The sequence below is a fragment of the Mirounga angustirostris genome, unplaced genomic scaffold (genome assembly GCF_029215605.1).
Source record: "Mirounga angustirostris isolate CCGP_5_RB_7025 unplaced genomic scaffold, mMirAng1.0.hap1 SCAF_8, whole genome shotgun sequence".
Lineage (NCBI taxonomy): Eukaryota > Metazoa > Chordata > Mammalia > Carnivora > Phocidae > Mirounga > Mirounga angustirostris.
In genome coordinates, this window is record NW_026991716.1 from 36,777,864 (window position 1) to 36,799,113 (window position 21,250).

At 51.0% G+C, this 21,250-nt stretch overlaps 1 protein-coding gene across 2 annotated transcripts in view; it reads right to left on the minus strand.

Annotated features, from left to right (window-relative positions):
* Positions 1-21,250, minus strand: part of LRFN2 (leucine rich repeat and fibronectin type III domain containing 2) — a 175,202-nt gene that overhangs the window by 32,906 nt on the left and 121,046 nt on the right. For both annotated transcript variants that reach the window (XM_045866162.3, XM_064597579.1), the window contains exon 2: positions 9,132-10,556. In XM_045866162.3, coding sequence (XP_045722118.2) covers positions 9,132-10,531 — 1,400 coding nt within the window. In that variant the 5' untranslated portion in view covers positions 10,532-10,556. The remainder of the gene's footprint in view (positions 1-9,131; positions 10,557-21,250) is intronic.

A 21,250-nucleotide genomic window follows, 5' to 3' on the forward strand; every position in this document is an offset into this window, starting at 1 on the left:
TGGTGTCATCTTCTTGTGCAGAGCAGGAAAGGAAGGATGAGAAGGTAGTGATATGATTTGAAATGCTCTTGGAAGGCACCCCTGAAAAATGTCTTCCCTATGCACAAGTGTGCTGTGGGTTTTTAAATTCCACCATTAGAGATTCATTCCTTTGGGTCTTCCCAATTGAACTGTAAACACTTCTGAGAGGATTTACATCTTATACCTTGATCTCTTAAAACCCTGTTAGATTATTTTCCAAATTTACAGCTCTCTTGGAATACAGCTTTGAAGACTGGAGCCATAAGAGGGAGCTTGAAGAAGAGGCCCAAGAAGAGGGGCAAGAAGGAAAAGCAGGCAGTCTCCTAATAACAGTAAGTACTTACATGTGTTCAGCACCGCACACTTGACTATGAAAGACGTGTTTTCAAATACACAATCTCATTCAGTCTTCACCACAATCCCAGGAACTATGCGGAGGGGAATCTTTGTTCCCATTTACAGAGGAGAACATGGAGACTGAGAGCAATGAAATGATTTGCTCATGGTCCCAGGACTAGTACATGGTGGAGGTGGGGCGCAAACTGAGGTTCTAGAAGTGCTAGTTTCTTCCCTATCTTTTCTATATTAATGGGTGTACATTGTACCTAGCTTTAAAAAAAACTACATTTCCCAGCCTCCCTTGCAGAAAGGTGTGGTCATTGAGATGTGAGCAGATTTTATTGGCTGGGACTACTGAGAACTTCCCTTTTGCCTTCTTGCTCTCTACTTTTCATCTTTCCTATTGTGTATAGAAGAGAGATATGACAACTAGAGCTCTAGCAGCCATTTTGCACCATGAGGTGACCTTGAGGACAGAAACTGTGCTGAAGCTGGCAGGGCAGAAAGCTGGAAGGAGCTAGGCCCCTGGTGGCCATTCTGCCCAGAAAACCAGACCTAAATTCTTTTTCACTGGACTTCTTTTACATGAAAGACATATAAACGCTAATGAGTTTAAGTCATTGAATTTTTTGTTCATCCTAATTGCCACTCTGGACTTACGACTCCAGGCTTGTTTTCCTCTGGGATGCCTCTAGCAACTAAGTTACTTCACAGTGGCTCACCTGGTACCACATAGAAATCCTCATCCTGCCTTGATTTGCTACTATTTCTGAGTGGGACCCAAGGTTCTCCCTGGCCCTCCTGTTCCTTTTCCCTCAACACTTCTAGGCCTTAGAAATGTGGGAAGAGGGGCGCCTGGGTGGCTCAGTTGGTTAGGCGACTGCCTTCGGCTCAGGTCATGATCCTGGAGTCCCGGGATCGAGTCCCACATCGGGCTCCCTGCTTGGCAGGGAGTCTGCTTCTCCCTCTGACCCTCCTCCCTCTCATTCTCTCTGTCTCAAATAAATAAATAAAATTAAAAAAAAAAAAAAAAAGAAAGAAATGTGGGAAGAAACTAAAGCTGCGAGAGACAACCTGGCAGACTCCCAGTGATTTACCCCATCCTTCTCAGGAGAAGTTACAGTTGGTGCTCCTTGGCCCAAGTCTGTAGTCCAAGTCTGTAGCCTTAACAAAAACCCGTGTGCTGCTAGTGAGATGTGCCCCACAGCGTGGTACCTGGCACCGAACATAGGAGACCACATCTGTATTTTTTGGAATCCTGGGAAATCTATTTAATGCATTGGACAATTAGTTTCACTATCTATAAAATGAGCCTAATATTTGTCCTGTCCATCCCTCCCTTGTGGATGTCAGGTTTCAGTAATTTAATAGTGTGAACAAAATTTAGAAAAATATAAAATCCAAGGCAGGCTGATTTTGATTTTGGCTCTGACCAGCAAGCTGCTGGGGAGCTTCTCCCGACCCATCCACCCGGTTTCCTCCTTTACATCTTTTTCTTCCTTCGCCTGTGGGAGCTCAATCAACCCCTTCAACAGAAGCTGGGCTGTCTGGGGAAGCCTCCCCCTGCATAGACAGCAGGTCCCCCTCCCTCTAGGGTACAATTGTCCCTACCAGTTTCTCCCCATATCCATAAAATCTCAAGTTCATTAGTTAATTCCCTTCCATCCCATGGTGGAGACGGCTGTCTCTTCATGGGGAGGAGACAGATCTCCACTTAAGTGTTGACTGGTAAGATCCTGATGGGGTGGGACCTGACCGAATTGGCCCTCTTATCCTTTCCCTAGATGGAAGGCAGACCAACAGTAGAAGATGCCCCCTCCCCAGCACTGCAAAACTCAGTGGGGTGGTCCAGGCTCCCCAGGATGGGGGGATGGTGTAATGTCTGACATTCACTGAAGAAGACGACATGGAAAGGGGGGCCTGCAGACAGAGTGGGGTGGGGCATGGAGTGGCTGTTATCTCCCCACAACTTCAGTGTCTCTCTTCTCACAATCCATCACTTGCCCTACTTACGGATGACCACAGCATAATAAGCAAGAGAAAGGCAAGACTGCATCCTGGCTAATTACACACTGTGCTTTAAAAGCATGCTTGCTGTTCCCCTGGCCCTCCTGAGGACAGTTCTGACATCACGCCTGGTGACAGATGTTCTTGATGACTCTTGGAGACAAGTGTCTGTGAATGTCACTTGGGCTGATAATGACATGCAGGGCACTTAACTTTCCATGTCACATCAGGGATGAGGCTGAGCCAGGACAGGCTGCTGCCTTCTCCAGCGAGGAGGGAGGCTCCCTTTTTTCTGACTCCTCTCCTGCCACCCTCCCTCTTCCCCTTGTGACCCCTCCTTGCTCTGACACTGTCCTCATTAATTCTGGCCACTTCCTGAAAGGGCAGGTTCTGGGGCAGAGAGATGGGAGAGTCAGCACTCCCCAGTCACATGGGAAACATGCCAGGCCGCTGGGGAGCTCAGCCGTGTGTATGCAGGGAAGACAAATGCCTTGGAGGTCTGCAAGAACCATTAGATAATTAGGGAGCTAATTATCTGATAAAAAAGCAAGACCCTATTTCATAGTCAAATTCAAATCTTCAGTTATCCATGATTTGGGATTACCTATGGTTGCTTCCCTCTTCTTGGTATGTGGAATAGAACCTGATGTTTTCAGAAACTGCTCACGGCTCCCCAGGGCTCCCCTATCGATGACTCGCATCCTGTTCTGGTTGGACAATCTGAGCCTCTGCCCAAGTCCCTGTCTGTGACCTCAGGGCCCTGGGGCTCAAACCCCTATGAGAGAGGGCACTCTAACCTGGGAAGTAAGATGTCAGAGTGGCCCCAGCTGGTAAAAGCAGGTGGATTTAGCAAGAGTAATAATATATTGCCTTAATCATGGGATTGTAAAGGTCTTGCACAGAATCAGAGACCATCAGGGCTGGGATCATGTAAGTCAAATGTTTCCGTGCCTGCCTAAAGTCGGGCTGCCCACTCAGTGCCCCTGGCACGAAGTCAACCAGGTTCTGCTTGAACCCTTCTGGCACGGGCAGCTCACTACTTTGTGGCAGCTCTTAATTATTCTGCTCTTGGGCAGCTCTGATGCTCATTTCCATTCTGTTCAGTTCACTGAATGTCGACCCAGTAGCTGTCATGGGCCAGGACTTACTAGGAGCTGGGGGTACAGAGATGAGTACACATGAAAAGTACATGCTGGAGAGAAAGAAAGATACAAAAGCAAATTTCACGGCCAGATGGAGAGTAATGAGAGAGGTACATAAGGCTGTTGCTGTTGGACTTTTCTCTTGTAATGGGCTGATGCCTACTTTCATATGTGCATGCGTGTGCACAAGTGCATGTGTTTTCCACTCTTCTGCTCCTAAATTCTTTGAATAAGTTAAGGGAGGTAGGTCTTCTTTTCTGAGTCGCCTCATCTCCAAGGTAACCTTCCTCCATCTCCCATGAGCTTCCAGAACCCCATTCTCATCAGTTGATCTCTGGACACATGGCAATGACTCTTAAGACCGTGCCATCCTGTATCGAACATTCCACAGCACTGCCCTGACCAGCTTGAATGATTCAGTGGTTAGAATCGTAATCTCTCACTAGCTGAGCCTTTTATTTCTGTTAACAAAACCAAACACCATAGGAGTCTTAGCAGCTCCATCACTTCGTGGCCGTAATGTCCTTGACATCAACTAAAACTCAGAGCCTAGGCCACACAAAATTCCAGTCAAGCCAGGTTTTCTCCACCTTGTGCTTGTCCAGTTGAGTCCTTGAACCAAAGGGAAGGGAATACACATTTTCTGTGTTATTATCTGTGACAATAGGAAAATGGATCAAGCAGTACAGAAATGGGGGCAGAAGCTGAGGAAGCAAGAGGCGGAGGCTTTCTTTCATGTTCACATCAATGTATCAGTCTGGTTACTTGACCAGTTTCAAGTGCATTTCACCAGGAGGCATTTCTCCATTTTGTCCCAACACAGGGTGAGATTTTGTCAAATGTCCTGTAAAATTGTGATAAGCTCTGTTTATGGTAGTAAGTCATAGCCAATGGAAACTCCTAGGACATTTTCCAAGGGTACTTAGCACCCCCGAGATTCGGATCCACTTCCCTGTGGGGACACATGGGGGTGGGATCTAATGGAGAATCGCTGTACAAGGACGATGCTGACCGAGAGGTGCTGCCCTCGTGAATGACGGGGAGGCACGCCCGTCTGAGCTGCTGTCCACAGTGTCTCCTGAACACAGATCAGCAATTGGGCAGGATTTTCTCCTCGTGAACCCACGTTGGGGCCTGGCAATCAGCATTCTTTTCTGAGGGCTTACTGCCATCTGTTGCAAAATCCTTTCTAGAATCTGGCAGGGACTCCATGCCCAGCCTTGCATCCTATGCTTTACGCGGTCTATTCTTGGAAAAACAGAATATCCGCCCTTTTCCCATCTGAGGCACTTGTCTTTCTGTCCGTGCTGCCTCAGGACCACGCCCACAGCTTGGGAACCTCATCTATGGTTCCTTTAGCCTTGGATGTGACCCTGGGGACCTGTGGACAGGACCCACATTCTTCCATTCCTTCTCCGCAGTATAGGGCTTGCCCTTCCTGGATTGCTAAGATCCTAATTCTGTCTCTGCTTCTTACCCCTGTATCATACACACTCTGGACAAGTTTCTTATACGGAAAGTGGAATAATCATAGTTCTCACCTCCTGGGGATAGTAAACACTAAATGAGTTGGTCCGCATAAAGCCCTAGTCAGCTCTCAGCTCAGATTTGTGCCCTCCCTTCTGCCGCTGTGCTCCTTGCCGGGAGGGTGGGTGCCAGTCAGAAATGGCCAGGCTGGCTTGCTGGCTCCTGTCCAGTCTCATTGCAACCTCCTTCTCAACCAGCAGGCTGTTGTCATTTTTCCTTTTTGCTACGAACACGGATTAAAAAGCCCCGTTGGGCTGTGTTTTGCTCTCTCTGCACAGCGCATGCTCCTCCTCATCTTCCCATACGGGCCTTTCTTCCCCTCTTTTGTACACTTTCCTGCTAAAGTCTGTGCATGTCAGAAGCCACTGTGCAGCCACTGGTGTTTTTTCTTTCTTTCTTTTTTTTTAAAGATTTTTTATTTATTTATTTGAGAGAGAGAGAATGAGAGACAGAGAGCATGAGAGGGAGGAGGGTCAGAGGGAGAAGCAGACTCCCTGCCGAGCAGGGAGCCCGATGCGGGACTCGATCCTGGGACTCCAGGATCATGACCTGAGCCGAAGGCAGTCGCTTAACCAACTGAGCCACCCAGGCGCCCTGTTTTTTCTTTCTTATGGGGACAATTCATTTTCTAAAAATTCAGTTTCCTTCCTGGAGTGCCCTATTTCTCCCGAGCCAGAGTCGCTGTTGGGGCGCCGGGAGGCATGGCCACAGGGCCGAGGCTAGGCGCGGACTCCAGAAGGGCCTGGATTCAAATCACTCCTGCTTCTTTCTAGCTGCCTGAGCCAGGGAGAGCTTTCTAATTCTCTCGGCCCTTTCTACTTCGGACACTGCCCGTAGAGCTACGGGTCCGACACAGAGTAAGCAGGCAACCATGGTGACCCACGATGGCTGTTCCTATCATCTGGATACAGTCTCACTCTGACATTGTTCTCTAAGATTTCGGAACCCTGTCTTGTTACAGACCGAATTGTGTATTCAGCCCTCCTCTTCCGTTTCCTCCCCCAAGCTTGGCAGACAAGATAATGGTCTTCGGTCACCATTACTATTACTTTTACTAACAATAATGATAATGATGCGCGTACCTTGAACACGAGCTGTGTGCTCACGCTATTTGGAGAGGCTTCTGAGCTCTGTCTCCTCCGGTCCCCACGACCACCCTCAGAGGAAGTCAGCGGGGGTTTTTTTATTTATTATTTTTTTAATTCCAAGGTTTCTGATGCTTTCATTTCAATTATTTTTATGAACTTAGTGTCTCCAGGTTCTGAGCCACCGAATGCAAGCCGTTTGAATCCCCATCTTGAGTGACGTCAGGAGCCCAGCCCCAACCCCTTCTGTGCCCCTGCCTGTGCTTCTGGGGTCCCCAAGGAGGGGCGCCCTATGGGCGTGCTGCCACCTGGACACCAACAGCCCCCCCCATCACCCACTGCACTGCCTTCCCTCTGCCCTGTGCCTGTGCGAGCCTCAGAGCAGGTAGCATTCACCTTTACACTTTTTATCAAAGTCAGGACCATATAATAAATTCACAAGTGAAGAAATAAACTTATTTTCCAAAGGCCAACCTCACAAGTTATCAAAGAAATGCAAATTAAAACAAGTTCCATTTCTCACCTGTAAAATTTGCAAAGATGAAAATAATTATATATTCTGTCATTGGTGAAGGTGGTGGAAATGGGCACTGTCGCCTTCCACTGTTGAGGGGTCAATAAATATTTACATGCAATATATAAAGATTATAATTTACGCATTAAACCAGTAATTCAGCCCCTAGAAAAATAAGCTAAGGAAATCACTGAACTAGCACAGATATATTTAAGTACAACAATCCATCGAGGCGCTACTTTCAATGTTGAAAATGAGAAACAATCTAAATGTTCAACAATAGAAGACTGGTTACAGAAATTGTGGTACAGAGAAGTGAAAAATATTTTACTACCATGGGAACTAAGCAAGCTGTAATGTGGAGTGCAAAGAATACAAACTAGATTGACCATAAATATTGTTTTGAATTGAAATAAAACTGAGAGGCCAAAAAAAAAAAAAAAAACTGAGAGGCCAAATGCCTCTGGTTAACTTTGGTGGGATTACAGGTAATTCTTATTTCTCTCTTTGTCATTTTCTTTTCTTTCTTTTTTTTTTTTAATTTACTTATTTATTGGGGAGGGGGGCAGAGGGAGAAGGAGAGAGAGTCCCAAGCAGACTCCGCCCCGAGCACAGAGCCGGACACACAGCTCGATCTTATGACCCTGAGATCATGACCTGAGCCGATACCAAGAGTGGGACACTTAACAAACTGAGCCACCGAGGCGCCCCTCTCTTTGTCATTTTCTTTAGTTTCCAAATTTTCTACAAAGACTATTACTTTTATAATTAGAAAAATACATACATGTATATTTAGGCTTAATGATATATCTATAGATCTCTTTATATTTGTATATATGCATACATTTAAGTTAGGTTCTAATGCTGCTTTCTGCACATCTTGAGACGCGAAGCTGCTCTCCAGACAAACCAAGCACATGCCCGGCCAGGGAAATACCCTGGTTTCTGCTGGTTTCCATGATGCACCCCTTCAGTCTCAGGGACTCCATTTGGTGAATGAATACCTTCCTTACGAGCTCTTCTCCCTCACACATTCCCATACAGAGACTCATCAGCTGAGATCGGAGCCGGAAGAACTCTCAATACTCCTGACCACTCCTGCACCATGGACCCTTTGGGTGTCTATGAAGCATATGGGATTGCTTCTCAGAATAACCATTTTAAATGCATAAAAGAGAGGCACCTGGGTGCTCAGTTGGTTAAGCGTCTGACTGGATTTCAGCTCAGGTCATGATCTCAGGATCATGAGATCGAGCCCTGCATTGGGCCCGGCGTGGAACCTGCCTAAGATTCTGTCTTTCCCTCTCCCTCCGCCACCACCCAACTTAGTCTCCAGTACTCACTTTCTCTCTGAAAAAATAAAATAAGATAAATGCATAAAAGAAAACATAGAGGATTTCCGGAAGAAACCAGGCATTCCTTGAGCAGTGAGATTCTAGGCCATGTGCTTCACGTTTACTGCAAACCGAGGCTGGCTGAGACAGGAACTCATCTGCCGTCAGAGCCTGGACCCTGAGGCCTGGATCTATCACTCTGTGAGCTCTTCCCTCTGAATGATGGAGGCGATTCTAGCGCAGCTTTTTAGTCTTAACCTCCCTCTCTACCAGGCCCAGGAAATGATCCCTTGACCCTCACATAAATTTACAATGTCAACATCATTGTCTGTTTCCAGATAAAGGAGACTGGTGTCCAGAGATGTCAGCACGGGGGGGGGGGGGGGGGGAGGGATGACCCCACCTCTAATATCCGGGTTCCCGTAACCTGCTCTTGCCAATCGGAGCTCATCCAGGGCTCCTGTGGGACCAGCTGGGAATGGGTCCTCTAGGGCTGTTCGGAGAGAAGAGACTGCATGGGGGTGTGCCCAACCAGAAGAAAGTGGAACTTAGTGAAGGTAAGAAACTCTGAGAACACAGGATGTCGGTGGGGGGACCTTTGATCTCGTTGAACCTGAAGCAGCTTCCTGACTTCTATATTACATGAGCTGACACCCTACCTCTCCTTTTTCCTTTTTTCTTTCTTCAGCCAGTTTGAATTGGGTTCCATTACTTGCAATCAAGTGTCTCGCCTAAGTCAGGTATGGATTCTCCCCATTTTACAGATCGGGACAAGCAGGCAGGCCGGGAGAATTAAATCACTAGCAAGTGGCGGGGGCCGTGATCCGAATTCTACTCTTCCTGACCTTAAAGCCTTAAGCATGATTGAATGTGCGTTCAGGTGAAGGCCAGATTGACTCCTCAGAGGCTCACAGCCATGCGCCCACCTGCCAGAGCTGCACCCTGGGAGGCCTGATCCTCTTACACACACGTCTCTTGGGCTGCCCACAGGGTTCCTTTCTTCCTACACTTTAGTCGATGTGATTTCTATGGCCTCTTACCTGCACAGAGGGCACAGTTCGCCCCACGACTCCCCCAGGCACCTCTGGGGTGGGAACGGTTCACAACCCTCCCAGCCCCTCCTCCTTCCCCAGCCAGACACCTCGCGGCAGCCCCGGCTCACCTGTAGATCAGCACCTCATCGTCGGAGCAGTTGTACTGCAGCTGGTACATCTTCACGCGGGGCGCTGACTTGCTGACCGACCACTTGACCAGGGCCGAGGTGGTCGTCACATCGGACACAAGCACAGCGCGTTCCGGGGGGCCTTTGGGCGGCTCCCCGCCCCCACTGCCTCCACCTCCCCGGCCGGTCTTGCTGGAGCCCGTGATGTCCGAGAGGCGGGACTTGGGGGGAGCAGTGCGGCTGGTGCTGTTGCTGAGGTGTGGCAGCTGGACGATGGAGACCTCCACCATGGCCGTGGCCTCCCCGGCGGCGTTGGCCGCGATGCAGGTGAAGGCGCCGCTGTCCTGAGACGTGGTGATGAGGATGTCCAGGGTGCCGTTGTCGTACACGGCGGTCCTTGAGGAGTTGCCCACCAGGCGGTCATCGGGGGCCACCCAGTGGATGAGGGGGCTGGGGTCCCCAATGGCCTTGCACTTGAGCGTGGCTGCCTGGCCCTCCAGAACCAGCAGCTTGTGTGTGTGCTGGGTGATGAGAGGCGGCTCGCACACAAACTCCTCCTCGCGCACGTGCCAGAAGTAGTGGCCCTTGAGGCCCCCCGGGGAGCCGCAGGTCTCCAGGTCATCGTCCCGCTCCAGCCGCCGCAGCCAGAGCAGCTCGCAGTTGCAGTGCAGCGGGTTCCCCCCAAAACTAAAGGACAAAGGTGGAGCAAAGGGCGTGGCCGTCAGGGCCGAGGCCTGGGAGCGGGCGAAGATGGGGTCGGGGGGCAGCTTCCGCAGCCGGTTGGACGTGAGGTCGAGGCGAGCCAGTTTCTGCAGGTCGGCAAAGGTGCCCTCGGCGATGTGGTCCAGCAGGTTGTGGTCCAGGCTCAGCTGGTGGAGGTTGACCATGCGCCGCACGGAGCCCCAGGGCAGGCTGTGGAGGTTGTTGTAGGAGAGGTCCAGGTCCTCCAGCGTGAGCAGGAAGTCCTCGAAGGCCTCATCAGCAATGCCGCCCAGCTGGTTGTTGTTCACGATGAGGTGCTGCAGGTTGACCAGGCCCCGCAGGGTGTCCTCCCCAAGGCTGGGCAGCCGGTTGCTGTCGAGGTGCAGGGAACGGAGGCTCTCGAGGTCCAGGAAGGAGAAGGGCTGGATGTGGCTGATGGTGTTCCTCGACAGGGTCAGGTCCACCAGCCCCGTCATGTTGGCGAAGTCCTGGCGGCCAATGTGGATGATGAAGTTGCCCCCCAGACGTAGCTCCACCGTCCGCCGGTCGATGTCAGGGGGCACGAAGAGCAGCCCCTTGGAAGGGCAGAGGGTCCCCAGTGACTCAGACAGGTTCTGGCAGACGCAGTACTTGGGGCAGGCGTCGACCACGGCAAACGCCATGCCAAATGCCAGCAGGCCACCAAGCAGGGTCTCCATGGTCTGGTCACTCAGGCCGCGGTGCCTGGAAGGGAGGGACACAAGGTCAGGGTCAAGAGACAACTTCCTAATGCCCCACCAGGGCTTCATCTGTCGCCCTAACCCCTGCCTTATGGAGCAGCAGAGAATGGCTTGTGCTCTTGTGAAGTCTAACCTCTTCCCCCAATCGATCCCTCTAATATATATATATATTTTTTGCCTTAGCTCTTATCATTTTCTAACAGACTATTTAATTTGCTTATTAACTATGTTTATGTAATATTTCCTATCTCCCCCACTAGAATGCCAGCTCCACAACAGAAGGCTCTTTTGTCTGTTTTGTTAATTGCTATATACCACACATCTAGCATGGTGCTCGGAACACGGTAGGTGCTCCATCAATGTGTTGAACGAATGGAAGGATGATTCTATACCAGTGGTTCATCTAATAATCATATTTGAAAAGTGCGTTCTGGATGTACGTTAAAGTACTTTTATCTCCTTAATTGGTTTGGACTTGGCATGAAATCAAATTGGACCAGCATTCCTTAGGAACAAGGACATGGACAAGGAGAGAACTGGCCCCCGGAGATGCCAAGGTTATTGGGGAACTGGTTGTAGATAAGTTTCCCCATGGAGAATCTACATAGTGGGTGAACCTTTGGGAGCTCAGGGAAGTGAAGAAGGGGGTGAGGCTGGAAGCAAAGGCATTAACTTCTTCTGAGCACCCTATATGTGCTGTGTCCTCTGCCCAGACCTTCATGTACCTCATCTCATTTGGGCTTTGGGAACACCCTTCACAAGGCTGGGCTTATTTTTGTATTTAGATGAGGACTTGTCCACCTCTGAATCACCTCCTTCAGGTGTTCACTCAAAAGTCACCCTCTCCCCGAGGCCCCACCCCAGCTGTGCATAACCCTCCTTCCTGCCTTGTGTTTTCTCCTTGGGAATTCGTCATGATCTGCCTTACTGTGTATTTATTTCACCTGCTTGTCTTGTTTTTTTTTTTTTTTTTAAGATTTTATTTATTTATTCATGAGAGACAGAGAGAGAGAGAGAGAAGCAGAGGGAGAAGCAGGCTCCCAAAGAGCAGGGAGCTCGATGCGGGACTCGATCCCAGGACCTTGGGATCGTGACCTGAGCCGAAGGTAGACGCTTAACCATCTGAGCCACCCAGGCGCCCCCTGCTTGTCTTGTTTATTGCTTGTCTTCTGTACTGGCAACAAAGCCCCAAGATGTAGGGACTTGTTTTTATTCACCACTGTATACTCAGGGCACTGCCTGGTACACAGTCGGTGCTTTTGCATGAATGAATATCTAGGGAAGGAAGGAATGGACTCTGGATCAGGTCTCTGTGCCTCCAAATCTCACAGTTTCCTCACTATTCCATGTTACACTAACCGCAGTTCTATTTATGTGGTGCTAAAAACATCAGTGGAGCTGGACTTTTGAAAACCCTGCACACCGGTTGTGTAGCGTCACCCAGAGCAGCGTGCTGCAAGGGGGCCTCCTAAGGCCACTGAGTTGGGGACGCACTGACTGGTCTTTCTTGCTCTTGCAAAAGCTCCGTATGCATTAGCAAGTGCAGAAGGGTTGAGGAATTCTGCTGCAGTAAAGAAAATGGATTAGTGTTTAATTCTGCATTGCTTCCCCCATTTTGAGCTAAAGATATTCCTTTTTTTTTTAAGATTTTATTTATTTATCTGACACACAGAGAGAGCGCGCACAAACAGGCAGAGCAGGCAGAGGGAGAAGCAGGCTTTCCGCGGAGCAGGGAGCCCGATGCGGGACTCGATCCCAGGACCCTGGGATCACGACCCGAGCCGAAGGCAGACGCTTAACCATCTGAGCCACTCAGGTGCCCCCAAGATATTCCTTTTTGGAAGCAACAACCATTAATATCTGGAGGAAGTAGGGCTCCAGAGCTCCCAGTTTGAGAAGCACAGGTGCAGAAAAAAACAACTGGCTGATTTAAAAGGATACAACATAAATTTAAAAACCTATTCCAATCAGATATTACTTTATTGTGAAGATATGAATTTCATTATTGCATCTCTTTCAGGGTAAATCTCCCACCTAAGACCCTTCAGGGTCAGAGACTTAATCTGTATTTCATCTGGAGAGAGTGCTGTTTCTCATCAGCCCTGTTCAATAGAAAGATGATTACTAGCTATTCATGTAATTTAAAATTTTCTCATGGCCATTATAAAAAGGGAAAGAAGTGAAATAAATTTTGATAATATATTTTACTTAAACCACTATATCCAAAATATTACTTCACATGTACTCACTACATACAACTATCAATGAGATATTTAACATTCTCTTATTCGTAGTAAGTCTTCAAAATCGGGTGTGTATTTAATACTGAGAGCACATTTCAAGGGCTCATTGGTCATATGTGGCTGTTGGCTACCATATTGGACAATGTTGTTGGAGCAGGTGTTGGCTAACTATAGCTGAGGGCCAAATCTAGCCTGCCACCTGTTTTTGGAAATAAAGTTTTATTAGAACATGGCCATGCTCATTCATTTGCATACTGTCTATGGATATGTCGTGTGTGCGTGTGTGTGTGTGCGTGAGCGTGCGTGCACACGCACACGCCACAAGGACGAAAGTGAGTAGTTGCAGCAAATATAACGTGGCCAGCAAAGCCAAAAATATTTACTGTCTTGCCCTTTACAGAAAAAGTTTGCCAACCTCTGTTGCGGAGGATTTTTTTCCCTCTTCATCTTCATCACGGTCACCCTCATTGAAAGCCCTTGCCAATGTGCCTAATTCCACACAGTTCTGCTCTGGGCTCCCATGAGCCACCACCCACCCTGCCAGTCCCCACTGGCTCTCACAGACCTGAGGGGTATTGGCCCACCCTGACTCAGGTCCTATCAGGAGCATCCAACCCAGAGGTGTCTGTCTACGTGTGGAAGCTTCCCACCTGCCACTGTCTCTGTGCTCAAAGGTGCCCGGGCCTTTTAAGTCCATACTTAGCTGGGGCCCTGATAAAACAAATAAGAATCTTCTCTTTTTTCAAGGGCTAGTCCTGGCCACTCCCCTGGTTTATCTCTTACCACTCTCCGTTCCATTGCTCTTCGTGTCCCAGCCAGGCTCAACATCTCTCACTTATAAATGCAATGCTTGATCTTCCTCCGAGACTGCCAACATGCTCTGGTCTCTTCCTGGCCTCTCTCCCTACCTCCATTCCTGCCTGGCCAAGTTCCTATTCTCTCTTCAGGTCTCGGCTCCAACATCACCTACCCCAGGAAACCTTCCCACGACCTGGACCAAATTTGGCTCTGCTGCTATGTGCCCCTTAGTCTATACTTGTCCCACAGATTGCTCACTGCACTTTTCATTATAATGCCTTCCTTCCTTACCTATCTGCCTTCCTAGACTGTAAACGCCAAAAGGCAGGGAACTTAGCTATCTTGTCTACCCCTCACGGTACCCCCAGGACCTAGCACCACACCCGACTCATAGCAAGTGCCCAGTAAATACCAATTAAATGAATGAATGAAGTATGAGTTGAGCAAAGGGAGTTTCTGGCATCGTCGCTGAGGTTCTGAGGTCTGTATTAACCCAGGGTTCATTCGGTTGATCAGCTGAGAAAACTATCTTTATGGAGAGAAACTTCAGAAGCATCTTCTGTCAAGCATCAGCTGCACTTCCCAGCATGACACCATGGTCGTAGAGTCAGGGAGTCCTTATTTCTCTGGCTACCATGTCTCCTCAAGTAGAGGTGAACAATACTCCCTCTACCCACTGGGGATCCAGGGACAACCATGCCCAAGATGTCCCTCCCTAGTTAAGCTGGAGGCAGCTGTGTGTGTGCATGTGTGCACGTGTAGAGAGGGGGGTAGTGTGCTGAAAGCCTAGGGCCTTGAGAGAAAGCCATCCTCCTTACCAGCTCTCATCGGTAAACACTGAAGTGACCTAAGGCTAAGAAGCACGTCCAGCATTTTCACATCACAGTGCACACAGGAAATGGTAGTGCTCAGCAGGGTCCTGTGAGTCCAGGGCCAAGCTTGCAGGTGGCCCATGCTAGATCTCTGCAGTTAGTCCCTCCAGATTCTTCCCTCCGCCCTCCCCGACCCTGCCCTCTGCCCTGGAAGGCTGGCCGTCTGGGCTGCATCCGTGCACTGTGGACAGACTGCCCCATCCTGCAGCATCCTCTGGGGCTGGCTGTCCTCGGTCCTGTTGCCCGCCTGCCCTCTGCTAGATTGCGGTGGCAGCAAGCAGAGAAGACTCAGACACTCCAGGCTGCACACCCTGTACATGGCCCATTGCTTCAAACAGTTCTGTCCTTGGGAATTATTTTTTAAAAGTTTGTTAAGGATTAACAAACGTCTAATGAATTCAAGGCTGTGACATAATAGAGCTGGGTAAACATATTTTAAGTAATCAGCATGGAAGATTACGGACAGAGAAGTGACTATTGAATCGTAATTAAAATCGTATTCTGAGAACTGCCACTTAATATATTACTCTCACAGCCAAACAAAAAGCAGCCTAAACCCTGGGTTGGGAGGGAGGCGATGGGGAGCATGTGGGTGTGCGTAATTAGTGCACGCCCAGACTGGGGGCTCCCTCTCCTGAGCAGAGATCTGGGCTGGAAGGAGCAACAAGGTCCCTCTAAACATGTCCGAATGGGAGAGGTGGCAGAGGGGAGCAAGGAGAGCTGGAGATTAGGAGTAGGGGTCTGGTCTCAGGAAAAAAGGAGCAGATGAAAGCTGGTGGGAGGGGCTCCGGGATTATTTGTGAGCAAAGCTGAGAGAGGTGCACGGGGGATCAGAAGCGAGGCTGTGAAATGGATGCTGATATCAAATGTCAGCATCAGCCTTCATGCAAAGGAATCCATCTGCAGAGGACAAGAGTTCGTCTGCTCGGAATGTCTATGAGCCTGGGCTAAGGGAGCGGAGGGGAGGGGGCTGCCTGGGGAGGCAGACAGAGGACCCCGGAGAGGAGGAGAAACACTCTTCCCTGGATCTGCTGTGCTCACAAGAATCCACGCGTCTCTGGGTGGGAACAGTGTCTCTTCCCTCCCTGGGTTTCTTCAGGCAGTTTTCCCCGGCATCTGTGCAACGTGAGCGCTGCAACTGGTTCATAGGGTACTCTTGTGCAATCAGGTGTCCCTTCAGGGCATTTGTAGGGCCCCTTTTGCTGGACAACCTTGCACAGTAAACAACCTACCTTCCCATACCTTGTGGCCTTGAGTATTGCTATCCTCATTTCAACCACTAGGAAATGAGGTTCAAAGAGGTTTGCGCTGGCCCAAACTCTCCCAGCTACTCCGAGAAGAACTGATGACTCTCTCTGGCTCCAGGCTGTCCTTGGAGTAGAGCAGCCCCCCCCCCCCGCCCCGCCCCCCCGCAGAGGCTTGCATGTGCCCGGTCTACAGGGAAAAAGTGGCTGCCACCACTATGGGATTCTTAGTGACCTGTGACTGCCCAGCTGTTTGACTAAATTTGGGCACTTGAGTTTGCTGCTTAGGGATGGTGTTCTCAGAAGCAGGGGCCTAACTGGCTCAGAAAAACCCACCTGTCAGGCCTCATGGTGGTGATTCTCTCTCTCTCTCTCACACACACACACACAAACACACACGAGCACACGTGCACACACACGCATGCATGCACACACTTAAATGTACTGGCAACAAATATAACGTGTAGAACTAGGCTGATGGTTTGTAATCAGAGTCTCCAGATGGGATTTTATATTTAAAACAAAAGGGACAAAGAAAGGCGAGGACAGAAAGCAGAAAACTAATGGACATGGCGGCAGAAAAGGGAAGTTCCTGTTCCTTCCCTCGATGGTGAGACCACAGACTTTCCTCCCCACTCCCTCCAGCCCCTGGGCCCTGCCTCCCTGTCAGAACCACCTCGAGCTGTTCCAGACAGAAGAGGCAACACTTAGCAGATGGCTGGCACGATATATGGGATATCTCTCCACCCTGATTTCCATTTAAAAGATACCTTAGCAACCAGCCAAGGAGCCACCCGCCCCTGGAGCCTGTAAATCAAGTAAGATGCCAGTCTCTGCTTCAGGTAAAGAGAAATGGCCCCTCCAGGGTGCTCCCAGACAGGAAAGTGTGAATTAATAAAAGTGGGAGGGGTTCAGATCTGTCAGGAGAGGTAGTCCCTGCGCCTTCTTTCCAGACTTGCCCTCCCAGAGCACTTACTGCTCCCCATAAATCATACCACTCAAGGCGAGCCCTGGGGGGACCAGCTCTGGAGCCAGGGGATAGGGAAAAGGAAACTTGACTTCAAGACAAGAGCTGATGGGGCTGCTCTTCTGGTCTAGGAGTTGGCAGGTGGTGGCCCTGCCCCCAGCCCCATGTTTGGCCCTCTCAGCCCCATCTCCATCACCTCTGTCTCCCAGACCCTCAGGAAATAACAGACCAGAGCTCCTTCTAAGGATAAGAAAAATGAATTAGCATTAGAGAGCTGATTTCCTCAACCCCCTCTCAGATGCTGCCCTGCACAGAGATCCTTCCAGAACCCTCAAAAAGAGGGCAGGGAGCAAGCTTCCTGAGTCTGTGCTAGAGAGAGAGAGAGCCCAAGACCTCAGAGTTCCCAGTTTGATGGGAGAGGCACAGCCTTTTGACTGCAGGCAGCTCCTATTTTGATGTTGGAGTCACAGCTTCTGGTTTAAAGGGGGTGGGGGGGGGGAGAGATAGACAGAGGCAAGAGAGAAAGAGAGATAGGAAGCTAAATCCCCAAGGGAGCCCCTTCCCCTCTAAAAGATCCTAGTTTCTTGGCTACAGAAGACCCTCAAACAAGACGGGCAAAAACAGTCCCTGTGCTGTCCCCAAACAAAACCGTGGGGGCAGAGACCACATCCTGAATCCCCAAACTTCGGCATAAACTAGTTTAAAACAGGGTCTGAGACAGCATGGGCAACAGGAAAGAAAAGGGGAAATAATGTCTAAAACATCAAAAGGGCAGAATGAGCCCATTTACGCTCTGTTTAAACTTCTATTGTGCAAGATAAGCAGTTGTTATCGTAAGCAAGTTATTAAGCTCAGAGCTGCTTCCTCTCTGTTCTCAATGACAGCATTAGGCCTCCGTGTTAATGCATCCATGGTAGCTTTTATTGTGTTGCAATGTAATTATGTGTTTTGCTGTCTCCTACCCCATTCACCTGGGAACCCCTTCTTGTCAGGGACTGTGTTTTGTTCAGCTCTGAATCCTCAGGAGCAAGCTCAGTACCTGGCACAGAGGAGGCGTCGGTGATATGTCAGGATAGAATGAATGAGTGACTGACTGAAAATGAGTGCATGACCACTTGTACCCCTTGGCACCTTCACCACCCCGCACACGCTGACTTTTTGCAGGAACACGCTCACCCCTGTCTGGGGCAGGCCGGGCATGCTGGAGAAGCAATGCCCCAGACAGCAGGCTCCAACCAATGCTTCCCCAAAAGAGGGGCGGAGGATAAATACCTCAACTCCCTCCCCTCACTGGTGAGAGGACTCTGAGGCACGTTCTTCAGTCTCCTGGAGGTCCCCGGTGACAGTGAGCCGCAATGCCCTTTGGAGTCACCTGCTCCTCACACCCCATATTGGCTTGGCTGTCTTCCCTTCCCCACCCCCACTTCTCTTCCTGCAATCACCAGCCAAGTAAGCCACTTCCATTCAGATCCTTGTTTCAGGTCCACTTCTGGGGAATCCAGCTCAAGGTCCACTTCTTAATTATAACTCTCATGATGTAAGGTACCAACCGAGTTTGGGCCACTGTGGAAATGTCACATACATGGAAATAAAAAATGATGTGAAAATCACACACGTTCTCGTCAATGACAAAAACAAAACAAAAAAACCAGCAACTCTGGGGAAGGAGACCTGAGTTCCCACACAAAGGACTGGTCCTAAGGGTTGAATGGCAATTGTTTTCCACCCAGCGTATTCACGACCATGGCCATGTGGAGCACTCACCCTCCTGTCTCAAGACAGCTGGGAGCCAGTGTGTGAGTGAGTGTGATTGAGAGAGGCCCATGTGCACACGCATGTGGAGTGTCGTTATCAGGGCTGGAAAGTGAATGGAGAGGTGTGTGTGTGAGGAAGCGGGCACGTCTGACTGATCACGTGCCTGGAGGTGCCTCATGTGTGAGTGAGGGGGTGTTGCATGAATGGAGGTGAGTGAGTGAGTGAACGGGGTGTGTTTGCCTGAATGGAGGGCTGTGTGAGTGAAGGAGGGCCTGGTTTTACGAATGGGGGCCTGGATGTGAATGAGGCTGCCTGTGGGCCGATAGTGTGTGAGGAAGGGAGAGGGAGCAAGCTTGTTTGTTCGGCTTTGATGGAAACAAATGCTGTTTTGCTGCCGTGTTGTCAACTACAAATGCATTAATCTCCATGGTTGCCTGTGATCTGTCCCTGCTTAGGGGACACAGACAGCCCACGGGGCTGGCAGCTTTCAGCATCAGTTTAGGCCTTGCTTGACCTTCCTCCCTGTCCCTGCCTGTCAGTCTCTATTCCAGCCCTTAGGTGAGTGTGTGGGAGCTCTGGTTTCACGCAGAGAGATTTTTGCTTTGATTCAGTCATGACTTTCAAGATTCCTTCTCTAAAATGCCCCCTGCCCCCCATTTTGAGCACTTTCTGGATTCTATCACCTGAAGACTCAAGCAAGGATCCTGCTCTGGAAGCCGGGATGACCGCTCCTTCTGTACCTCAGAGGGAGAGTGTGGAGGGTATGGATACACAGGGATGCATTTCCAGTCACCAGGGCCTCTCTGGTCCCTTCTCCCTTGCCCAAAGTGTTCCCCTTCACCCTCCGCAGATTCATGTCCAAGAACCCAGTCCTTGCCTTAACCTTTCCCTGCTTGAAATCACAGAGCACCCCTGGGTTCACTGACTCACCAGCACCCCATCCCAAGCACCCTGACCTTTCCTTGGGCACCATGCTCAGGGTGGCAACCTCAGTGTGTGGTCCTCTCTAGGCCTGGGCTAATGAAAGGAGCAGTGGGGTGGATAATTCAAAACGGCAGATAATCCAAAACTCATTTCCATTTGGCTAGAGAAGGTTCACACTCTGATTTACTCTCCTCATTATGTTTGGCTCAGGCTAAAATTAAAATTGGCTTTTCTTCTTCAAGCCATCCAGGCTACAGGGTAGGCAATGACTGGATAGCATTAGAGTTCACTCCAGCTGGAGAACATAATTTAGGGTCGATATCTCACTAGGATATCAGACTTGAAGGTCACTGGAGAAAGGAGTTAAATCTCCCTCCTCAGACTGGGGTCCCTGAGGCAGGGCTGTGTCTCCCCCTCAGACTGGGGCTCCCTGAGGCAGGGCTGTGTCTCCCCCTCAGACTGGGGTCCCTGAGGCAGGGCTGTGTCTCATCCCTCAGACTGGGGCTCCCTGAGGGCAGGGCTGTGTCTCCCCCTCAGACTGGGGCTCCCTGAGGCAGGGCTGTGTCTCCCCTCAGACTGGGGCTCGCTGAGGGCAGGGCTGTGTCTCCTCCCTCAGACTGGGGTCCTTGAGGCAGGGCTGTGTCTCCTCCCTCAGACTGGGGCTCCCTGAGGGCAGGGCTGTGTCTCCCCTCAGACTGGGGCTCCCTGAGGGCAGGGCTGTGTCTCCCCCTCAGACTGGGGCTCCCTGAGGGCAGGGCTGTGTCTCCCCTCAGACTGGGGCTCCCTGAGGCAGGGCTGTGTCTTCCCCCCTCAGACTGGGGCTCCCTGAGGCAGGGCTGTGTCTTCCCCCGCTCAGACTGGGGTCCCTGAGGCAGGGCTGTGTCTTCCCCCCTCAGACTGGGGTCCTTGAGGCAGGGCTGTGTCTCCTCCCTCAGACTGGGGCTCCCTGAGGGCAGGGCTGTGTCTCCCCCCTCAGACTGGGGCTCCCTGAGGGCAGGGCTGTGTCTCCCCCTCAGACTGGGGCTCCCTGAGGGCAGGGCTGTGTCTCCCCCCTCAGACTGGGGCTCCCTGAGGGCAGGGCTGTGTCTTCCCCCCTCAGACTGGGGTCCTTGAGGCAGGGCTGTGTCTCCTCCCTCAGACTGGGGCTCCCTGAGGGCAGGGCTGTCTCCCCCCTCAGACTGGGGCTCCCTGAGGCAGGGCTGTGTCTTCCCCCCTCAGACTGGGGCTCCCTGAGGCAGGGCTGTGTCTCCCCCTCAGACTGGGGCTCCCTGAGGGCAGGGCTGTCTCCCCCCTCAGACTGGGGCTCCCTGAGGCAGGGCTGTGTCTTCCCCCCTCAGACTGGGGCTCCCTGAGGCAGGGCTGTGTCTTCCCCCGCTCAGACTGGGGTCCCTGAGGCAGGGCTGTGTCTTCCCCCCTCAGACTGGGGTCCTTGAGGCAGGGCTGTGTCTCCTCCCTCAGACTGGGGCTCCCTGAGGGCAGGGCTGTCTCCCCCCTCAGACTGGGGCTCCCTGAGGCAGGGCTGTGTCTTCCCCCCTCAGACTGGGGCTCCCTGAGGCAGGGCTGTGTCTCCCCCTCAGACTGGGGCTCCTAGAGGGCAGGGCTGTGTCTCCCCCTCAGACTGGGGCTCCCTGAGGGCAGGGCTGTTTCTCCCCTCAGACTGGGGCTCCCTAAAGGCAGGGCTGTGTCTCCCCCTCAGACTGGGGCTCCCTGAGGGCAGGGCTGTGTCTCCCCCCCTCAGAATGGGGTCCCTGAGGGCAGGGCTGTGTCTCCCCCCTCAGACTGGGGCTCCCTGAGGGCAGGGCTGTGTCTCCCCCTCAGACTGGGGTCCCTGAGGGCAGGGCTGTCTCCCCCCTCAGACTGGGGTCCCTGAGGCAGGGCTGTGTCTCCCCGCTCAG